The sequence below is a fragment of the Scardinius erythrophthalmus genome (assembly GCF_964197995.2).
Source record: "Scardinius erythrophthalmus genome assembly, chromosome: 19".
Classification (NCBI taxonomy): Eukaryota; Metazoa; Chordata; class Actinopteri; order Cypriniformes; family Leuciscidae; genus Scardinius; species Scardinius erythrophthalmus.
In genome coordinates, this window is record NC_138239.1 from 585860 (window position 1) to 607500 (window position 21641).

The window sequence follows — 21641 nt, forward strand, 5'->3', positions numbered from 1 at the left end:
CGGACGCGCGCTCTGTTGTGTAGTGGGTTCCATGGTTACCGAGTCCTCCATTCATCACTACTGAGTTTTCCCGGTCCGCTGTAGTTTGGAAAGATCCACGAGAGATTACTACAGCTTGTCAGTAACTTTAAGTTAACAATCTATAATGGATTTTGGCAGCAAACTCGAAGAACTGAATTTGACACGCGATGAAATGAATAGATTCGGTAAAGCGCTAAAAGACGAGAAGTTCCGCGAGTTACTGCTGGAATATGCGTCTGAGATCTCAGACCCGGAGAACCGGAGGAGATATGAGGAGGAGATCACTCAGATGGAGGAGGACAGGGGCTTTAACGTGCAGTTTATTCACCCTGAGGCGAATCACGTGCTCAAAACACGCAGCGCGCGCGGGAAATGCTTCATCAACATCTGCTCTAATCCGCGCATCGACGAGCCGTCGTGTGAAGCAGCTCGAGACCGAGGCGGGGAACCGGGTCAGAACTGGCGCTTACCGTTCAGCCTGATACCGGGCCGAGCCGACCGAGACGCCGCGGGGAACAGCTGTGAGGTTTACGATGTCGTCTTCCATCCAGACGCGCTTCACATGGCTTCAAAAAACGCGAGATTCATGAAACTCATCCACAGTACCGCCATCGGAGGGATCGAAGACTCTTTCCACATCAAGATAAACAGAGAGCAAATAAAGCAGCTGAAGATGAGGTATAAAGGCGTTGCACATCCAGCTGTGATCCGCAGGCCGATCCCCGGACACGACCAGAAGAACCGGAGCTCCGGTGAGGACATGCTGTCGTTTCCATATCCAGATGAGAATCAAACAGGACCAGAACCAGAACCCGAAGCGAGCCAAAGACCTCCTAGTCCTGATGACACCAGATCCAAACAGCCCATCACACCACATTACACCGTAAAATACCGATCAGTCGTGGATTTGCAGGATTACAGGTGCTCCAGAGACTCGGGGCCCGGGGCCCGACCCAGAGAGATCGTGGTCATCATCGATGTGCCACTGCTGGGATCAGCACTGGACGCTGAGGTGTGCGTGACGGAGCGACGCCTCGTCCTGGGGGCTCCAGAACCAGCGTACCGACTGGACCTTCCACTCGCCTATCCGGTGGATGAAGAGAAAGGAGATGCAAAGTTCAACAAAACTAAGAAACAGTTGACAATCACTCTTCCCGTTCGGCCAGCGAAAACCCCGGAGTTACAGATGAGCTGTGATGAGGCGAAGAGTAACGTCAACGAGGAAGCAGATCAGAACCCACAAGAGGAAGGTCTTGATCCGGATTCCACAGAAGGAGGTCTTGATCTGGATCACACAGGAGGAGGTCTTGATCTGGATCACACAGGAGGAGGTCTTGATCCGGATCACACAGGAGGAGGTCTTGATCCGGATCACACAGAAGGAGGTCTTGATCCGGATCACACAGAAGGAGGTCTTGATCCGGATCACACAGAAGGAGGTCTTGATCCAGATCACACAGGAGGTGGTCTTGATCCGGATCACACAGGAGGAGGTCTTGATCTGGATCACACAGGAGGTGGTCTTGATCCGGATCACACAGGAGGTGGTCTTGATCCGCATCACACAGAAGGAGGTCTTGATCGGGATCACACAGAAGGAGGTCTTGATCCGGATTCCACAGGAGGAGGTCTTGATCTGGATCACACAGGAGGAGGTCTTGATCTGGATCACACAGGAGGTGGTCTTGATCCGCATCACACAGAAGGAGGTCTTGATCCGGATCACACAGAAGGAGGTCTTGATCCGGATTCCACAGAAGGAGGTCTTGATCCGGATCACACAGAAGGAGGTCTTGATCTGGATCACACAGGAGGTGGTCTTGATCCGCATCACACAGAAGGAGGTCTTGATCCTGATCACACAGAAGGAGGTCTTGATCCGGATTCCACAAAAGGAGGTCTTGATCTGGATCACACAGGAGGAGGTCTTGATCCGGATCACACAGAAGGAGGTCTCGATCCGGATCACACAGATCTTGATCTGGATCACACAGAATCAGAGCGGAGTCAGCTGACGTGTGATACGGCATTTGAGCCTCAAATCACAGATTTAACGGCAGAACGACAGACACACGAGATGAGCAACAATCTAATCATCAACCCAACAGAGAACCGGACAGAACCGGATCGGTCTGTAGAAGATGATACGAACATCAATCGAGCAGTCGACTTTTCATCAGATAAAGTACGTGACCAACTTTTATATACTCTCTAGGGCTGCACAATATATCGAAAGATCGCAAATGTTTACATCGCGATATGCATATCGCAACGGCTTGCAACAACTAGGGTCGTGAACAAAAGACAGAGAAAATCACTCACTGCTCTTGGCTGAATAACTCTTGTAGCTTTAATAAGAATATTCATACAGTGAAAAAACTAAGCAGTGTTTTATTTTTACATTTGATTATTCAGTTTCTGCTGTAGGATAACCTGAACCCCTGAACCCTGTGGTTTACACTGATGTTACAATAACACTTACGCTACTGTAAACACTGATGTTCACTTTCAGGAGATGTAGGGATGTTTTCCTGTCACAAAAATAAAAAATGTAACACGCATGTAGGTTATATAATTTTAAATATATTTTATAGATAATTTAAGTTTATTTTACACACTTTAAGCATTATTGTATCGCATATCGAATTATTTAATGAGTTATCGCATATCGCTTTTTTCTATAATATCGTGCAGCCCTAATACTCTCATATGTGCACATATCATCATCAGTGTATCAAATTCATTGGATTTCCAGTGCAACTGATTTTTGCTCCTGATATTACAGTAGATATCAGCGATGTTGCTCCTGATATTACAGTAGATATCAGCGATGTTGCTCATGATATTACAGTAGATATCAGCGATGTTGCTCATGATATTACAGTAGATATCAGCGATGTTGCTCATGATATTACAGTAGATATCAGCGATGTTGCTCCTGATATTACAGTAGATATCAGCGATGTTGCTCATGATATTACAGTAGATATCAGCGATGTTGCTCCTGATATTACAGTAGATATCAGCGATGTTGCTCATGATATTACAGTAGATATCAGCGATGTTGCTCATGATATTACAGTAGATGTTAGTGATGTTGCTCATGATATTACAGTAGATATCAGCGATGTTGCTCCTGATATTACAGTAGATATCAGCGATGTTGCTCATGATATTACAGTAGATATCAGCGATGTTGCTCATGATATTACAGTAGATGTTAGTGATGTTGCTCATGATATTACAGTAGATATCAGCGATGTTGCTCATGATATTACAGTAGATATCAGCGATGTTGCTCATATTACAGTAGATATCAGCGATGTTGCTCATGATATTACAGTAGATATCAGCGATGTTGCTCATATTACAGTAGATATCAGCGATGTTGCTCATGATATTACAGTAGATATCAGCGATGTTGCTCATATTACAGTAGATATCAGCGATGTTGCTCATGATATTACAGTAGATATCAGTGATGTTGCTCATGATATTACAGTAGATATCAGCGATGTTGCTCATGATATTACAGTTGATATCAGCGATGTTGCTCATGATATTACAGTAGATATCAGCGATGTTGCTCATGATATTACAGTAGATGTTAGCGATGTTGCTCATGATATTACAGTAGATGTTAGCGATGTTGCTCATGATATTACAGTAGATATCAGCGATGTTGCTCATGATATTACAGTAGATATCAGCGATGTTGCTCATGATATTACAGTAGATATCAGCGATGTTGCTCATGATATTACAGTAGATATCAGCGATGTTGCTCATGATATTACAGTAGATATCAGTGATGTTGCTCATATTACAGTAGATATCAGTGATGTTGCTCATGATATTACAGTAGATATCAGCGATGTTGCTCATGATATTACAGTAGATATCAGTGATGTTGCTCATATTACAGTAGATATCAGCGATGTTGCTCCTGATATTACAGTAGATATCAGCGATGTTGCTCATGATATTACAGTAGATATCAGCGATGTTGCTCCTGATATTACAGTAGATATCAGCGATGTTGCTCATGATATTACAGTAGATATCAGCGATGTTGCTCATGATATTACAGTAGATATCAGCGATGTTGCTCATGATATTACAGTAGATATCAGTGATGTTGCTCATATTACAGTAGATATCAGCGATGTTGCTCCTGATATTACAGTAGATATCAGCGATGTTGCTCCTGATATTACAGTAGATATCAGCGATGTTGCTCATGATATTACAGTAGATATCAGCGATGTTGCTCATGATATTACAGTAGATATCAGTGATGTTGCTCATGATATTACAGTAGATATCAGTGATGTTGCTCATGATATTACAGTAGATATCAGCGATGTTGCTCATATTACAGTAGATATCAGTGATGTTGCTCATATTACAGTAGATATCAGCAATGTTGCTCATGATAATACAGTAGTAGATATCAGCGGTGTTGCTCATGATATTACAGTAGATATCAGCGATGTTGCTCATGCTATTACAGTAGATGTTAGTGATGTTGCTCCTGATATTACAGTAGATGTTAGTGATGTTGATGTTGTGTTTGTAGGGGTTTGTCAGGGAATCTCACCGTCTCCACAGTAGCGATGAAGAGGCAGAAAACACGTCACTTCAGACCGAGAACAACACAGTAATCCATCAGCAAACCAGCAGCCCAGTGACGGAGCAGGAGGATCCCAACTCTTCTCGGGAAGCTGAAGATCCTGAGACGAAGCGTTCTTCAGGAGACCGCGGGAGCGCCGGGATCCGGTCGGAGGACCCAGTGCTGAGAGAGACCAGTCACATGACCTCGGCCGCCTTGTGTTTCCAGAACACTCTGCGCTTTGATTTGGACTAAACGTCAGATTTATATTCTTGAAAGGTCTTTTAATTAGTTAAAATAAACTGTAAATAAAGTTTAGTGTTTAAATCTGGAGTAAAATAAAAATATTTTTTGTAGATCACCAAAAATGCTCAAACTTAAACCAGAGATTGACCTTGAGATTGTAAAAAGAGTAGAAATAAAGCTTGATTGACATAAAAGAAAATTGCACAAATATAAAGAAATATTGTGTAAAATCATTTAAATCATGTTTCTTTGTTATACTACATTTTATTAGTTCCACAAAGCATTTGTTGTGTTGCAGGAATTCACAGTCTTTTCCACAAAACGATAAAAGAGAATAAACACAGTAACACAGGCAGGGTCATCTGAGGTCGCGCTGCACGCAGCCGTCCATGAACTCGCAGTAACACACGAGGGAGCAGAAGTGCTTCTGCACCGGGGCCTCGGTGCCGCCCATGCTGTCCACCAGAACCACCGTGTGCGACACCAGGTGCAGGTTCATGCCCACCGCCGTCTGGATGAAGGAGTTCACACACGCGCGTCCGCAGTCACACACCTTACAGAGGTCCAGCTCGTCACACACCTGGAAGGGGACGAGGTGAGGCCCGTGCGGGATCCTGAACACAAGAACACAAGCACACGTTAGCGGGATCCTGAACACAAGAACACAAGCACACGTTAGCGGGATCCTGAACACAAGAACACAAGCACACGTTAGCGGGATCAGGATCCTGCTAACATGCACTAACATGTGCTTGTGTTCAGGATCCTGCTAACATGCGCTAACGTGAAAGCACATGTTAGCACATGTTAGCAGGATCCTGAACACAAGAACACATTAGCGCATGTTAGCAGGATCCTGAACACAAGCACACGTTAGCGGGATTCTGAACACAAGCACACGTTAGCGGGATCCTGAACACAAGCACACGTTAGTGCATGTTAGTTATTCAAATTAGTTGATTTAATTAAAGAATATTGAATAGGTTGTGCGATTAATCTAAAAAAAATCCCTATGTTTTCGGTGCTGATGCGGTGGTGACACGTTCACATAACCAGAGGGTGGCACTGCCAATAACGTGCCTAAAAGCTGTCAATCAATTCTCAGACAACAGAAGAACACATCGTCTTTTAATTCTTAATTTGTGCATCCCTTTCCTCGAGTCTCAGCTCCACCACTGTAGGAAGCGAGGGAAGGACGCAAGGAAAGAAAAGTAGGACGGAGGAATTGAAAGAAAGCTTATTTATACATTGGAATACTTGATCACTCGAGCGTCGCTTCACAGCATCATCAGCAGCGCTCAGAGGATCTGCCCATATGTTGTTTTAGTTTGGTCATTTAAGAAATTCATAATAAATATTAATAAAGCAAGATACCCTGTTGAAATATGTGAGATGAGTCGTTTATTTAAACTGAAAAGGTAAAGTATACATTTTTCTAGTCGACTATTGTTCATTTAAGCCACTAGTCAACTAATCACATATTTATATTAATTTAATTATTTAAATATATACTGGTGAGAATACTAAACCCTATTGAGCGTTTACGTAATATATTCCGCACTCAAGCGCATGCATAAAGCTTGCCACAAAGAATGAATGAATATGATTATGAATCTATCAAATATAGCAAGGAGACATTTTAATTGTTTATTAATAAACTAGAGTTTTCTGTGTCAGTGTCGGCTGCAGAGATGAAGTTGACCATGCTGACTCACGATCTTCACAGTAGTGAACGCGTCTATAGAGAAATGCATATTTCACACGGGTTACATAAGCAGAGAGTAGTCGGTTTCTTTTCTATAGATATATATATAGTAGAGATGCACCGATTGATCGGCTGGTGACCGGAATTGGCCGATTTTCACGTGATCGGCCGTAACCGGCGACCGGCCGGTCAGTCTGACATATGCCGATTTTATGCCGGTCAAATGCACTCGGGCACCGCATGATTAACCTTTTGAGCGGTACGGTCTCATATGTGGGATTTTTATTTCTGTGCCCCTGAGAGTAACGTTACAGTGCCACATTTACAATGTTCAGTGGCGTCGCATAACTGCCAGATTCAACTGTGCTTTCGCGCGTTGGCTGGCGCTGAGCCAGAGTCGGACGCGTTCAGCGGTGTCATATATCACAACTAAGCAGTGTTTTCAACCTCATAATGTTTATTTTAGGTTTCAGATATTTAAATACACATAAGCCAGAGTAAAACAATACATTTAGTTTGTAAAATACACACTGATGTCTGTGGAAGCAGCAATAACAATCTATTCAAATATAATTTGCAGACATGTGTTATTCATATCAGACAAACATAGTGGAAGTAACTATAAAGTTTACTCTATTCTTCTCAGTTCACCGGCCACGTTCTTGCATTTATTTCGGGAGAAACTGATGAATTCACGTGCTGTAAATCCGACTGACAGGACAACATTGTGGCGCCCATCTCATGTTATAGATCAAGACACACTCACTTACACGTATTTGAGAATCGGAATATCAGATAGGCTAGTTGATGACATGGTAAGCAAGTTTGTGAATATTTTGAATAAAGGAAAAGCGAAATAAAAGCGACACATCTGTCATACAGTATTATTGTGGCTGTGGTGTATAGCGTGACGTGTCGCCATGGAAACATTAAAGGGAACGTTCGGCTTGAAAAAACTCACTCTGGGGGTGGGGGTGTCAGTTAGAATATTTTAAACTTACGCGTATAAGGGTTAAAGAAAAGATCGAAAATAAATGTGTGTGTGCTGTAAAGTGGTTAGAAAAAAATTAAATCGGAATCGGCTAAAATCGGTATCGGCAGGTCAAACTCAATGAAAAATCGGAAATCGGAATCGGCCTAGAAAATTGTAATCGGTGCATCTCTAATATATATATATTACATCTAATATATATATATTTCTCAGGTCTGTGAGGCAGCCTATACGCTGAGTTTCGATTCATTTATGAGACCAGCTCCAGTTCACGAGCAATGCAAGTGATCGCACTGGCGCCTCCATGTCCTGATTATATTGTCTGATGAAACACTGATTAAAATTAACATACAATTTATACAAAACGAAATTTACTTTAAAGAAAGGCTTTCTACAAAACAAAACTTAATGATGAGGTCAAAATCATGTCTGACCCACTCCATATTTCTCCCGATATATTGCGCATCTAATGATCCTAACTTACTCCTGCTGTTCACGTTTGACATAGGCCTAATCAACATAGATTAAATAAAAAAATAACATTATATTATTTCAACATAAATATGAAACTTAAATACATTTTCTTTAATGGCTACAACACGTATAGTACAGTACAGAGAAATGAATTGTCGGAGCGGGATTTGAGCGAACGCAGTTTTACCGGTGAGCGGATCATGAGTGGGGCGATGGCTTGGGCCGTGAGCGCGCTGGAATAAAGAGGAACCTAGCCTATACATGCGTGTGGGGAGGGGTGCGATTTTCGAATAATAATCGAATAATCCCCAGCGATCATCGAATATAATTTTTGCTTCAAATGCCCATCCCTAACATTAGCATGAGCGTGTGACGTCAGCAGACCTGCGTTAGCTCACCTGAGGTCGACCACGGCGCGTGCCGTCAGCTCCTGCAGCGTCAGCGGGAACGTGAGACGGATCGTGTGCTCCAGAGCGTTGGCTTGAGTAAACGGATTCCCGAACAGGTCCAGGTTCTCCAGGCACAGCTTCCTGAAGCCCGCAGGAAGTACCGAGAGCTGGTTCTGAGCCGCGGAGAGGAAGCGTAGCTTGGAGAGCCGGCCGATGTGGAACGGGAGCCGCAGGAGCTGGTTAGCGTCCAGGCGCAGGTTCACCAAGTGGCGTAGCTGGCAGAAGCGCGTGGGCAGAACCGTCAGCTGGTTCTGGCTCAGGTCCAGATGCTGCAGTGAGGTCTGGAGAGTGGACACACACAGGGCGTCAGGGAAGCTCTGCAGGCGGTTGTTGAGCAGGATGAGTTCCGCGAGGCAGCGCAGGTCCCCGATGGTGGCTGGCAGCTTACGGATGTGGTTGTTGCTAAGGTCGAGCCGGCGCAGCGAGCGCAGCGCTAGCATCCGCATGTCCACGCGGGTCAGGCGGCAGTACGACACCTGCAGCTGCTCCAGGGAGAACGGGAAGCTGGACGCTAGCGGGTAGTCCTTCTTAGACAGAATGCTGAGCTTCTTCTTGGGCTTCTCCACGTCGCGTGCGCGGGCCGGGCCGAGGGAGGATAGCGGGAGCGAGTCCGTGTCACTTCCTCTGTGAGCCAGTCGCGCGGCGGACAGGAAGCTCTTCAAGCAGCTGGTGTCGGCCTGAAAACACACACACACACACACACACACACACACACACACACACACACACACACACACACACACACACACACACATCAAGCATTGTGGAAGCAGCTTTTTATTAGCATTAGGATTCTATTAATGCAAAAGCAGGTCTGCAGGAAGTAGCATATTCCCTCGGCTTCTGTGAACCAGGTCAGCTTACTGAGAATCACAGTCACAGAGTATAAACTCAATACTGATAAAGAATCTCTGCTACATCAACAAAACAGAGGATTTATCAATCCGGTGTATTATCATCACATTATTCTCACAGAAAGACTCATTTCAAACTTAATATTGCAACTAATGTAACACTTAAAATGGAAACTCTCTTATTTTATATCAGAGTAGCTGATTCAATAACAGTCAGATAAAACATTTATATTCACAAAAAAACTTGATCAAAATCCTTACACAAGTCATCAACTCATTCATCATCAGATTATTAATTTGCTGGTTTCAAGAAAAAAAAAAAAAACAGTAATAACTACACTTTGGATTGACTGTATGATGACATTTATCAACACTGATTTAAAACACACTGGTGTCATTACAAACATGACAGCTCAAGACTTTCTCCAGTAGAACTGAAAGCACATCTTTACTTTACTCAGACAGATGTCGACCGCAGGCTCCTTCAGTCGAACCGTGGCTTTGCCCTCTTCCACAAACCAGGTGAAGAACTTCTCAATGTTCTCCTTCAGCTGCAGAGAAAACACACACAGATGAAGACCTGGAGAAGAGCAGATCTGTCGGAGCGGGCCAGGAGGAGGGCTTGCCTTGTATTTGGACCCGCTTCTGTCTTTGGCAGTGCAGATCAGCAGAAACAGGCCGTGGTTCTGAGAGCTTCTGTCCGGCTTCCCGATGGATAGAACAGCCCGGCTGGGTTTGCCTTTATTCTTCAGACCGAATGTCGGTAACATCCGGTTAACAACCTCCACATCACACTGAAGCTTCATCCTTCAGCAGCCTGTCTCTGTGTGAGTGTGTGAGAGATAGAGAGAGAGAGAGTGTGTGTGTGTGTGTGTGTGTGTGTGTGTGTGTGTATCCAGGACTAACACACCACAGCAACAGAGGAGACAGGGTTAGTTAGGCTCTGTGCTAGTCAGGGTTAGTTAGGCTCACAGTCATAATATATATCGAGTCATATGTTATGCAGTATTTTCAGTTTAAATGAATATTTCTCCATTTAATATCAACAACACTGTGTGTGAATACAGTGCAGGTTACGAAGACTAACTGGTTGGTATGGATCAATATGTTTTTGGTAAATAACTAACGTTAAATAAGCTCAGACTGAAATACACCGAGAAATAAACAAACCTGAAGTTCTGAGGTGCTCGCGCTTCTTCCCTTCAAAATCGGCTAATTAGCAAACCGGCAGATCCATGGCACAATTTCAGCCAAAACTCAGACCGATTGAGTAAAATAACTAATCTTGGAGCACAAGATAGTGTTTAAAACAGCAGACTGAAAAGATGTTTCATGTTTAGCCTGTAACGTAACGCGCGCTTCCGAGCGTCGCACATGCGCAGTGAACGCTGACTGACCTCACTAATATGGCGGCATCATTTTACCAAAACATATTTCCGATGAGGCCTTTCTGAATTAAAAATAGTTTTAATTCATATGAGCAGCGCTACTCATGACAACAAGCTACTCTCCATGACTCTCCACTCGTTTATCACACAGAAGCGACAGCATTAGTAGTTTCCGTTCGTGTGAGTAGTTTTCTGTCATTAGACTGTAGCGGTGAGCGCGCATCAGCTGCTCAATCAAAACAACACGACCAGTGAAGATAATTCACTCGATTTATACAATAATACAACTGATTATTATCAATGAAACGGATTGTTTAATATGTGGTCACACTGACAGGACATATGAAGCTCTTTAATGAGTGTATCCATATTGTAAATACACGAAACACAATTGACGTCTTTCTATTCTGATGGGATTGTAATGACATAGTGCGTTATTTATCTGTAACTTTGTTTGTGAGGGCCAGATTACCTCACTTATACAGTGACTAGTGAGGATATTTTACTGGTCTGTTTCTGTAATAGCTTGGTTTAAGGGCTGGGTATAATCTGATATAAAAACAATGGAAGAAATGTGTGTGTGTGATAGTGAGTGAGTTTGTGTTTGTGTGTGTATGAGAGAGAGAGAGAGAGAGAGAGAGAGAGAGAGTGTTTTTATGTGTATGTGAGAGTGTGTGAGTGAGTCTGTCTGTGTGTAAGAGAGTGTGTGTGTGTGTGTGTGTGTGTGTGTGTGTGTGTGTGTAAAAGCAGCCTGCAGATGAACATTGAGTTGATGCTTCATTGAAGTGTGTTTCATTCTAGTGACGGTCTGACATGGAAGAAGATCTTGTCCAGAACATGGAGGATGAGGACGAGCGTGTGTTCGAGTGGGACGCAGGAGGCGAGGAGGACGCAGGAGGCGAGGAGGACGAGGAGGACGAAGGCTTCTGGCTGCAGGAGGAGGAGGTGTGTGTGTCCGGAGCAAGTCCAGCGGAGCGCAGCGGACACATCGCGGTCACTGACGGCTCCTGCATGTTCGTCTGGGGAGGATATAAGGTATAACACCAGACGCTATACTGTTTATTACACGGCTCTGGGGAATACTTGATTATGATTGGTCAATCACACGTCCAGCGGTATATCATTCCCAGATAACAACTGCTGAAAACAGAAACACAGGCTCATCCGCAGAAGCCTTGCGTTGAAAGTCAAATGTTTCTCTCAATATTTTGTGTCTAATTATTTATTTATGTGGCAAGTATCTATGTAATAAGCGGGATAATGTAAATACAGCTGGCTGTTATCTCAGAATAAACCCCTTCAGGTGTGTGTGTGTGTGTGTGTGTGTTATCTCAGAATAAACCCCTTCAGGTGTGTGTGTGTGTGTGTGTGTGTTATCTCAGACTAAACCCCCTTCAGGCTGATGCAAGACCTGATCCTGATCACCCTGTCAGGTTTATTCTGAGATAACAACCTGGATGTACATTATCCCTTACGTGAAGGGTCATCTCACCCTAACTCTGTAAACATAACTCTATCCTTTTATCAGAATGCAGATGCTGAAGCCACTGAATTCACTGACTTGTACTTGCCGAAGAATGAAATCTGGATCTACAACATGGAGACAGGAGGATGGTGAGTTCCCTGAGCGTGACGCGGGCCGTAGGGAACACACTGCTAACGGACTGTGTGTGTGTGTGAGGCGCTCGAGCTGCTGCTAACGGTGTGTGTGTGTTCAGGCGTGAGGCGCTCGAGCTGCTGCTGACGGTGTGTGTGTGTTTGTGTGTGCAGGCGGATGAGGCACTCGAGCTGCTGCTGACGGTGTGTGTGTGTTTGTGTGTGCAGGCGGATGAGGCACTCGAGCTGCTGCTGACGGTGTGTGTGTGTTTAGGCGTGTGATGCGCTCGAGCTGCTGCTGACGGTGTGTGTGTGTGTGTGTGTGCGCAGGCATGTGCAGCGCTCCGAGGGCGAGGTGCCGGACTCCATGTCGGGCGGCTGCGGCTCCTGTGTGGACGGAGTTCTGTACGTGTTCGGCGGACACCAGGCCAGAGGAAACACCAACACAGTTAGGCTTTATAACGACACGAACACTATAATGATCTCTGCGCTGATGTGTGTGTCTGAAGCTCCAGATGTTGGTGTGTGTCTGAAGCTCCAGATGTTGGTGTGTGTGTGTCTGAAGCTTCAGATGTTGGTGTTTCTCTCAGGTTTACCGTCTGCCGCTGCGAACGCCTGCGCTCCGCTGGGAGAAGATGAGTCTGACGGGTCTGGCTCCGACCTGCAAAGACAAGCTGGGCTGTTGGGTCCACAGAAACAGGTGTGAGTTCATCAGGCCAGTCAGACACTAGTTGATGTCATCAGTGAGGTCACACACACACTTCCTCTGCTCTGTCTCCACAGACTGGTGTATTTCGGAGGCTACGGCTACACCGCACAGCCCGGTCACAGAGGAACGTTTGAACTCGATGAGAACTCGCTGATGGTGAGTCCATGTTCATCAGCAGACGTCATGCGTGGCACAGATGTGAGTGAGAGTGTGTTTGTGTGTGTGAGTGAGTGTGTGTGAGTAAGTCAAGTCAAGTCACTAATATTGTTAATTTATTTAAATTAAATTAAATGTCCCCAACTAAGCAAGCCAAAAGCCAATGGTGACAGTGACAGGAACCAAAACTCCATCAGTGACAGAATGGAGGAAAAACCCTTGGGAGAACCCAGACTCAGTCGCTCAGTTCTCCTCTGGCCAACGAGCGAACAGTGTATGATTATGATTCAGGCAGCATTACTGGTCAGAAGTCAGATTGGATCAGAACATTCAGAATTTTATCCAGTTCCATCTGGTTGAAGATCGGAGTCACGCCGGTATAGAGACGAGTTTGTTGAGGATCAGGATCGATGCTGTTGTGTCGATGAGGCCTTCACAGGGGAGAGTCTAGTTGACACAATCTCTGCTGACACTTCAGGGATGTGGTGTGGTCGTGTCTAGGTGCAGGTCCTCCATCTGATCTGGATACGGCCCGGGTCCGGCTGACTACATCATGAGTTGTGGTCGTGTCTAGGTGCAGGTCCTCCATCTGATCTGGATACGGCCCGGATCCGGCTGACTACATCATGCGTTGTGGTCGTGTCTAGGTGCAGGTCCTCCATCTGATCTGGATACGGCCCGGGTCCGGCTGACTACATCATGAGTTGTGGTCGTGTCTAGGTGCAGGTCCTCCATCTGATCTGGATATGGCCCGGGTCCGGCTGACTACATCATGAGTTGTGGTCGTGTCTAGGCGCAGGTCCACCATCTGATCTGGATACGGCCCGGGTCCGGCTGACTACATCATGCGTTGTGGTCGTGTCTAGGTGCAGGTCCACCATCTGATCTGGATACGGCCCGGGTCCGGCTGACTACATCATGCGTTGTGGTCGTGTCTAGGTGCAGGTCCTCCATCTGATCTGGATACGGCCCGGGTCCGGCTGACTACATCATGCGTTGTGGTCGTGTCTAGGCGCAGGTCCACCATCTGATCTGGATACGGCCCGGGTCCGGCTGACTACATCATGAGTTGTGGTCGTGTCTAGGCGCAGGTCCACCATCTGATCTGGATACGGCCCGGGTCCGGCTGACTACATCATGCGTTGTGGTCGTGTCTAGGTGCAGGTCCACCATCTGATCTGGATACGGCCCGGGTCCGGCTGACTACATCATGCGTTGTGGTCGTGTCTAGGTGCAGGTCCTCCATCTGATCTGGATACGGCCCGGGTCCGGCTGACTACATCATGCGTTGTGGTCGTGTCTAGGCGCAGGTCCTCCATCTGATCTGGATACCGCCCGGGTCTGGCTGACTACATCATGCGTTGTGGTCGTGTCTAGGTGCAGGTCCACCATCTGATCTGGATACGGCCCGGATCCGGCTGACTACATCATGAGTTGTGGTCGTGTCTAGGCGCAGGTCCACCATCTGATTTGGATACGGCCCGGGTCCGGCTGACTACATCATGAGTTGTGGTCGTGTCTAGGCGCAGGTCCTCCATCTGATCTGGATACGGCCCGGATTCGGCTGACTACATCATGCGTTGTGGTCGTGTCTAGGCGCAGGTCCACCATCTGATCTGGATACGGCCCGGGTCCGGCTGACTACATCATGCGTTGTGGTCGTGTCTAGGTGCAGGTCCACCATCTGATCTGGATACGGCCCGGGTCCGGCTGACTACATCATGCGTTGTGGTCGTGTCTAGGCGCAGGTCCTCCATCTGATCTGGATACGGCCCGGGTCCGGCTGACTACATCATGCGTTGTGGTCGTGTCTAGGTGCAGGTCCACCATCTGATCTGGATACGGCCCGGGTCCGGCTGACTACATCATGCGTTGTGGTCGTGTCTAGGTGCAGGTCCACCATCTGATCTGGATACGGCCCGGGTCCGGCTGACTACATCATGCGTTGTGGTCGTGTCTAGGTGCAGGTCCACCATCTGATCTGGATACGGCCCGGGTCCGGCTGACTACATCATGCGTTGTGGTCGTGTCTAGGTGCAGGTCCACCATCTGATCTGGATACGGCCCGGGTCCGGCTGACTACATCATGCGTTGTGGTCGTGTCTAGGCGCAGGTCCTCCATCTGATCTGGATACGGCCCGGATCCGGCTGACTACATCATGCGTTGTGGTCGTGTCTAGGTGCAGGTCCACCATCTGATCTGGATACGGCCCGGGTCCGGCTGACTACATCATGCGTTGTGGTCGTGTCTAGGCGCAGGTCCTCCATCTGATCTGGATACGGCCCGGGTCCGGCTGACTACATCATGCGTTGTGGTCGTGTCTAGGCGCAGGTCCTCCATCTGATCTGGATACGGCCCGGGTCCGGCTGACTACATCATGTGTTGTGGTCGTGTCTAGGCGCAGGTCCTCCATCTGATCTGGATACGGCCCGGATCCGGCTGACTACATCATGCGTTGTGGTCGTGTCTAGGCGCAGGTCCACCATCTGATCTGGGTACGGCCCGGGTCCGGCTGACTACATCATGTGTTGTGGTCGTGTCTAGGCGCAGGTCCTCCATCTGATCTGGATACGGCCTGGATCCGGCTGACTACATCATGAGTTGTGGTCGTGTCTAGGCGCAGGTCCTCCATCTGATCTGGATACGGCCTGGATCCGGCTGACTACATCATGAGTTGTGGTCGTGTCTAGGCGCAGGTCCTTCATCTGATCTGGGTACGGCCCGGGTCCGGCTGACTACATCATGTGTTGTGGTCGTGTCTAGGCGCAGGTCCTCCATCTGATCTGGATACGGCCTGGATCCGGCTGACTACATCATGAGTTGTGGTCGTGTCTAGGCGCAGGTCCTCCATCTGATCTGGGTACGGCCCGGGTCCGGCTGACTACATCATGTGTTGTGGTCGTGTCTAGGTGCAGGTCCTCCATCTGATCTGGGTACGGCCCGGGTCCGGCTGACTACATCATGTGTTGTGGTCGTGTCTAGGTGCAGGTCCTCCATCTGATCTGGGTACGGCCCGGGTCCGGCTGACTACATCATGTGTTGTGGTCGTGTCAAGGCGCAGATCCTCCATCTGATCTGGATACGGCCCGGGTCCGGCTGACTACATCATGTGTTGTGGTCGTGTCTAGGTGCAGGTCCTCCATCTGATCTGGGTACGGCCCGGGTCCGGCAGACTACATCATGTGTTGTGGTCGTGTCTAGGTGCAGGTCCTCCATCTGATCTGGGTACGGCCCGGGTCCGGCTGACTACATCATGTGTTGTGGTCGTGTCAAGGTGCAGGTCCTCCATCTGATCTGGGTACGGCCCGGGTCCGGCTGACTACATCATGTGTTGTGGTCGTGTCTAGGTGCAGGTCCTCCATCTGATCTGGGTACGGCCCGGGTCCGGCAGACTACATCATGTGTTGTGGTCGTGTCTAGGCGCAGGTCCACCATCACCACCAGGTCATGAACACCCTATTTTTCATTGAAAGCATATGTCGTAATTTAGATATATTTTTAAGATAGAAGAATGCGGTTTTACATGAAACGTAAACTAGAAACATGGCTTTCAAATGAAAGATTGGTATCAAAGAGCACACCCAGGTTCCTAACCGACGACGAGGACTTGACAGAGCAGCCATCAAGTGTTAGACAGTATTCTAGATCATTACGTGCAGAGGTTTTTGGTCTAATCATTAAAAACTCTGTTTTTTCATAATTAAGTAGTAGGAAATTACTAGTCATCTAAATTTTTATATCAGCTATGCATTCCGTTAATTGGTAAGTTTATCGGCAGGGCGTGAAGAAATATAGAGCTGAGTATCGTCAGCATAACAGTGAAAACTAATGCCATGCTTCCTAATGATATCTCCCAAGGGTAGCATGTACAGAGTGTGTGTGTGTGTGTGTGTGTGTGTGAGAGTGTGTGTGAGGGTAGCATGTACAGAGTGTGTGTGTGTGTGAGGGTAGCATGTACAGAGTGTGTGTGTGTGTGTGAGGGTAGCATGTACAGAGTGTGTGTGTGTGTGTGTGTGTGTGTGAGAGTGTGTGAGGGTAGCATGTACAGAGTGTGTGTGTGTGTGTGTGTGTGTGTGTGTGTGTGTGTGTGAAGGTAGCATGTACAGGTGAACAGCAGCGGTCCTAGTACTGAGCCTTGTGGTACACCATACTGAACTTGTGATCGATGAGACATCTCTTCATTTGAGATCGTGTCTACGTGCGTGAGCGTGTGTGTGTGAGTGTGTTTGTGACACAGACGAGACTCAGATCTGCTGTTTTTCAGGGGAACCAAACAGGACGAGGCTGGAACAATCACATACACATCCTGGATCTGGAGACGTCCTCGTGGAGTCAGCCAATCACAAAGGTGCTAAAGCTAAACTTGTTCTAATGTGGTCTTGCAGCAGGATCTGTGTGTGACGAGCTCAAACACTGTGTGTGTCCGTACAGGGAAACACTCCGACGCCACGGGCCGCTCACGCCTGCGCAACCATCGGGAACAGAGGCTTCGTCTTCGGAGGCCGTTACATGGTGTGTGTGTGTGTGTGAGTGTTTCGGAGTGTACATGTTTTTCTATCCTGTTGTGGACTTAAACCTGAATGCACACAGACTCATGGAAAAATGCAGAAAGTTTTCTGTGATGGCTAGGTGTAGGGGTCGGGTTAGTGTGTGTGTGTGTGTGTGTGTGTGTGTGTGTGTGTGTGTGTGTGTGTGATGGCTAGGTGTAGGGGTCGGGTTAGTGTGTGTGTGTGTGTGTGATGGCTAGGTGTAGGGGTCGGGTTAGTGTGTGTGTGTGTGTGTGTGTGTGTGTGATGGCTAGGTGTAGGGGTCGGGTTAGTGTGTGTGTGTGTGTGTGTGTGTGTGTGTGTGTGTGATGGCTAGGTGTAGGGGTCGGGTTAGTGTGTGTGTGTGTGTGTGTGTGTGTGTGTGATGGCTAGGTGTAGGGGTCGGGTTAGTGTGTGTGTGTGTGTGATGGCTAGGTGTAGGGGTCGGGTTAGTGTGTGTGTGTGATGGCTAGGTGTAGGGGTCGGGTTAGTGTGTGTGTGTGTGTGTGTGTGTGTGTGTGTGTGTGTGTGTGTGTGTGATGGCTAGGTGTAGGGGTCGGGTTAGTGTGTGTGTGTGTGTGTGTGTGTGTGTGTGTGTGTGTGTGTGATGGCTAGGTGTAGGGGTCGGGTTAGTGTGTGTGTGTGTGTGTGTGTGTGTGTGTGATGGCTAGGTGTAGGGGTCGGGTTAGTGTGTGTGTGTGTGTGTGTGTGTGTGATGGCTAGGTGTAGGGGTCGGGTTAGTGTGTGTGTGTGTGTGTGTGTGTGTGTGTGTGTGTGTGTGATGGCTAGGTGTAGGGGTCGGGTTAGTGTGTGTGTGTGTGTGTGTGTGTGTGTGTGTGTGTGTGTGTGTGTGTGATGGCTAGGTGTAGGGGTCGGGTTAGTGTGTGTGTGTGTGTGTGTGTGTGTGATGGCTAGGTGTAGGGGTCGGGTTAGTGTGTGTGTGTGTGTGTGTGTGTGTGTGTGTGTGTGTGTGTGTGATGGCTAGGTGTAGGGGTCGGGTTAGTGTGTGTGTGTGTGTGTGTGTGTGTGTGTGATGGCTAGGTGTAGGGGTCGGGTTAGTGTGTGTGTGTGTGTGTGATGGCTAGGTGTAGGGGTCGGGTTAGTGTGTGTGTGTGTGTGTGTGTGTGTGTGTGTGTGTGATGGCTAGGTGTAGGGGTCGGGTTAGTGTGTGTGTGTGTGTGTGTGTGTGTGTGATGGCTAGGTGTAGGGGTCGGGTTAGTGTGTGTGTGTGTGTGTGTGTGTGTGTGTGTGTGTGATGGCTAGGTGTAGGGGTCGGGTTAGTGTGTGTGTGTGTGTGTGTGTGTGTGTGTGTGTGTGTGATGGCTAGGTGTAGGGGTCGGGTTAGTGTGTGTGTGTGTGTGTGTGTGTGTGTGTGTGTGATGGCTAGGTGTAGGGGTCGGGTTAGTGTGTGTGTGTGTGTGTGATGGCTAGGTGTAGGGGTCGGGTTAGTGTGTGTGTGTGTGTGTGTGATGGCTAGGTGTAGGGGTCGGGTTAGTGTGTGTGTGTGTGTGTGATGGCTAGGTGTAGGGGTCGGGTTAGTGTGTGTGTGTGTGTGATGGCTAGGTGTAGGGGTCGGGTTAGTGTGTGTGTGTGTGTGTGATGGCTAGGTGTAGGGGTCGGGTTAGTGTGTGTGTGTGTGTGATGGCTAGGTGTAGGGGTCGGGTTAGTGTGTGTGTGTGTGTGTGTGTGTGTGTGTGATGGCTAGGTGTAGGGGTCGGGTTAGTGTGTGTGTGTGTGTGTGTGTGATGGCTAGGTGTAGGGGTCGGGTTAGTGTGTGTGTGTGTGTGTGTGATGGCTAGGTGTAGGGGTCGGGTTAGTGTGTGTGTGTGTGTGATGGCTAGGTGTAGGGGTCGGGTTAGTGTGTGTGTGTGTGTGTGTGATGGCTAGGTGTAGGGGTCGGGTTAGTGTGTGTGTGTGTGTGTGATGGCTAGGTGTAGGGGTCGGGTTAGTGTGTGTGTGTGTGTGTGATGGCTAGGTGTAGGGGTCGGGTTAGTGTGTGTGTGTGTGTGTGTGTGTGTGTGTGATGGCTAGGTGTAGGGGTCGGGTTAGTGTGTGTGTGTGTGTGTGTGTGATGGCTAGGTGTAGGGGTCGGGTTAGTGTGTGTGTGTGTGTGATGGCTAGGTGTAGGGGTCGGGTTAGTGTGTGTGTGTGTGTGTGATGGCTAGGTGTAGGGGTCGGGTTAGTGTGTGTGTGTGTGTGATGGCTAGGTGTAGGGGTCGGGTTAGTGTGTGTGTGTGTGTGATGGCTAGGTGTAGGGGTCGTGTTAGTGTGTGTGTGTGATGGCTAGGTGTAGGGGTCGGGTTAGTGTGTGTGTGTGTGTGTGTGTGTGTGTGTGTGTGTGTGTGTGATGGCTAGGTGTAGGGGTCGGGTTAGTGTGTGTGTGTGATGGCTAGGTGTAGGGGTCGGGTTAGTGTGTGTGTGTGTGTGTGTGTGTGTGTGTGTGTGTGTGTGTGTGTGTGTGTGATGGCTAGGTGTAGGGGTCGGGTTAGTGTGTGTGTGTGTGTGATGGCTAGGTGTAGGGGTCGGGTTAGTGTGTGTGTGTGTGTGATGGCTAGGTGTAGGGGTCGGGTTAGTGTGTGTGTGTGTGTGATGGCTAGGTGTAGGGGTCGGGTTAGTGTGTGTGTGTGTGTGTGATGGCTAGGTGTAGGGGTCGGGTTAGAATGTGTGTGTGTGTGATGGCTAGGTGTAGGGGTCGTGTTAGTGTGTGTGTGTGTGTGATGGCTAGGTGTAGGGGTCGGGTTAGTGTGTGTGTGTGTGTGTGTGTGTGTGTGTGTGATGGCTAGGTGTAGGGGTCGGGTTAGTGTGTGTGTGTGTGATGGCTAGGTGTAGGGGTCAGGTTAGTGTGTGTGTGTGTGATGGCTAGGTGTAGGGGTCGGGTTAGTGTGTGTGTGTGTGTGATGGCTAGGTGTAGGGGTCGGGTTAGTGTGTGTGTGTGTGTGTGTGTGTGAATCACTTCTACTAGTGTTCCTATGATCATTAGCATAGGCTAGCATGTTTAGCATTCTGAAGCTCAGTGTTTTGCTCCGCAGGATCAGCGTCTGAACGATCTGCACTGCCTCGATCTGGACTCGTGGGAATGGAGTGAGATGTGCGTTCAGTGAGTGTAACACCGCTGAGAGATCTGTGACGAGCTCACACACTAAAGCGTGTGTGTTTCAGGTGTGTTCCTCAACACGGTCCCGTCGGCCGGTCCTGGCACTCGCTCACCCCAGTGTCAGCTGACCATCTGTTCCTGTTCGGCGGATTCACCACCGACCGAGAGACGCTGAGTGAGGGAATCAGTGTGTGTGTGTGTGTGTGTGTGTGTGTGTGTGTGTGTCTGACAGCACAGCTTCATCGGTGTGTGTGTGTTGCAGGCGACGCCTGGCTGTACTGCGTGAGGACGAACGAGTGGAGGCCATTTGATCACGAACACACTCAGCGACCCAGGTGACCCTTCCTCGTCTGTCACTGATGATCTTGATGTGTGTGTGTCGTTCTCCCGCTCTCATGTGTGTTTTCTGCAGACTGTGGCACACGGCGTGTTTCGGTGCTGACGGGGAAGTGTTTGTGTTTGGAGGATGTGCAAATAATCTGCTCTCTCAACAACAAGCGGTGAGCAAAATATCAATATTTACTCCCTAATAACCAGCAAATGCTGCTAATGCTGAAGCCGGAGTCGTAGCTAACGCTAATGCTGAAGCCGGAGTCGTAGCTAACGCTAATGCTAACGCTAATGCTGAAGCCGGAGTCGTAGCTAACGCTAATGCTGAAGCCGGAGTCGTAGCTAACGCTAATGCTGAAGCCGGAGTCGTAGCTAACGCTAATGCTGAAGCCGGAGTCGTAGCTAACGCTAATGCTAACGCTGAAGCTGGAGTCGTAGCTAACGCTAATGCTGAAGCCGGAGTCTTTCCTGCCAGGAGAACGTGAGATT

At 48.1% G+C, this 21641-nt stretch overlaps 2 protein-coding genes across 7 annotated transcripts in view; one reads left to right on the top strand and one right to left on the bottom strand.

The window, feature by feature from the left end:
- Window positions 1-4997: 4997 nt before the first annotated feature.
- On the bottom strand, window positions 4998-10876 carry lrr1 (leucine rich repeat protein 1). 2 transcript variants are annotated; one of them, XM_081347326.1, is made up of 5 exons: window positions 10523-10876; window positions 9979-10253; window positions 9805-9903; window positions 8448-9175; window positions 4998-5493 (listed from the first exon to the last, which is right to left on the bottom strand). In XM_081347326.1, the coding sequence occupies exons 2-5, from the start codon at window positions 10156-10158 to the stop codon at window positions 5238-5240; spliced, it is 1263 nt and encodes a 420-aa protein (XP_081203452.1). In that variant the 5' UTR covers window positions 10159-10253; window positions 10523-10876; the 3' UTR covers window positions 4998-5237. The 2 variants fall into 2 exon arrangements, with proteins under 2 accessions (XP_081203452.1, XP_081203453.1); XM_081347327.1 differs by having other exon boundaries at window positions 5102-5493; window positions 9979-10175; window positions 10523-10752.
- Window positions 10103-21641, top strand: part of klhdc2 (kelch domain containing 2) — a 12626-nt gene continuing 1087 nt past the window's right edge. Inside the window, exons 1-12 of one of the 5 annotated variants that reach the window (XM_081347322.1) lie at window positions 10103-10179; window positions 11542-11775; window positions 12269-12354; window positions 12667-12784; window positions 12927-13036; window positions 13120-13201; window positions 17467-17550; window positions 17634-17714; window positions 20758-20816; window positions 20888-20997; window positions 21085-21157; window positions 21235-21322. In XM_081347322.1, coding sequence (XP_081203448.1) covers window positions 11554-11775; window positions 12269-12354; window positions 12667-12784; window positions 12927-13036; window positions 13120-13201; window positions 17467-17550; window positions 17634-17714; window positions 20758-20816; window positions 20888-20997; window positions 21085-21157; window positions 21235-21322 — 1113 coding nt within the window. In that variant the 5' untranslated portion in view covers window positions 10103-10179; window positions 11542-11553. Of the gene's footprint in view, window positions 10446-10722; window positions 10921-10957; window positions 11170-11541; window positions 11776-12268; window positions 12355-12666; window positions 12785-12926; window positions 13037-13119; window positions 13202-17466; window positions 17551-17633; window positions 17715-20757; window positions 20817-20887; window positions 20998-21084; window positions 21158-21234; window positions 21323-21641 lie in introns of those variants that run through there. The other 4 variants (XM_081347321.1, XM_081347323.1, XM_081347320.1 and 1 more) reach the window with 4 other exon arrangements.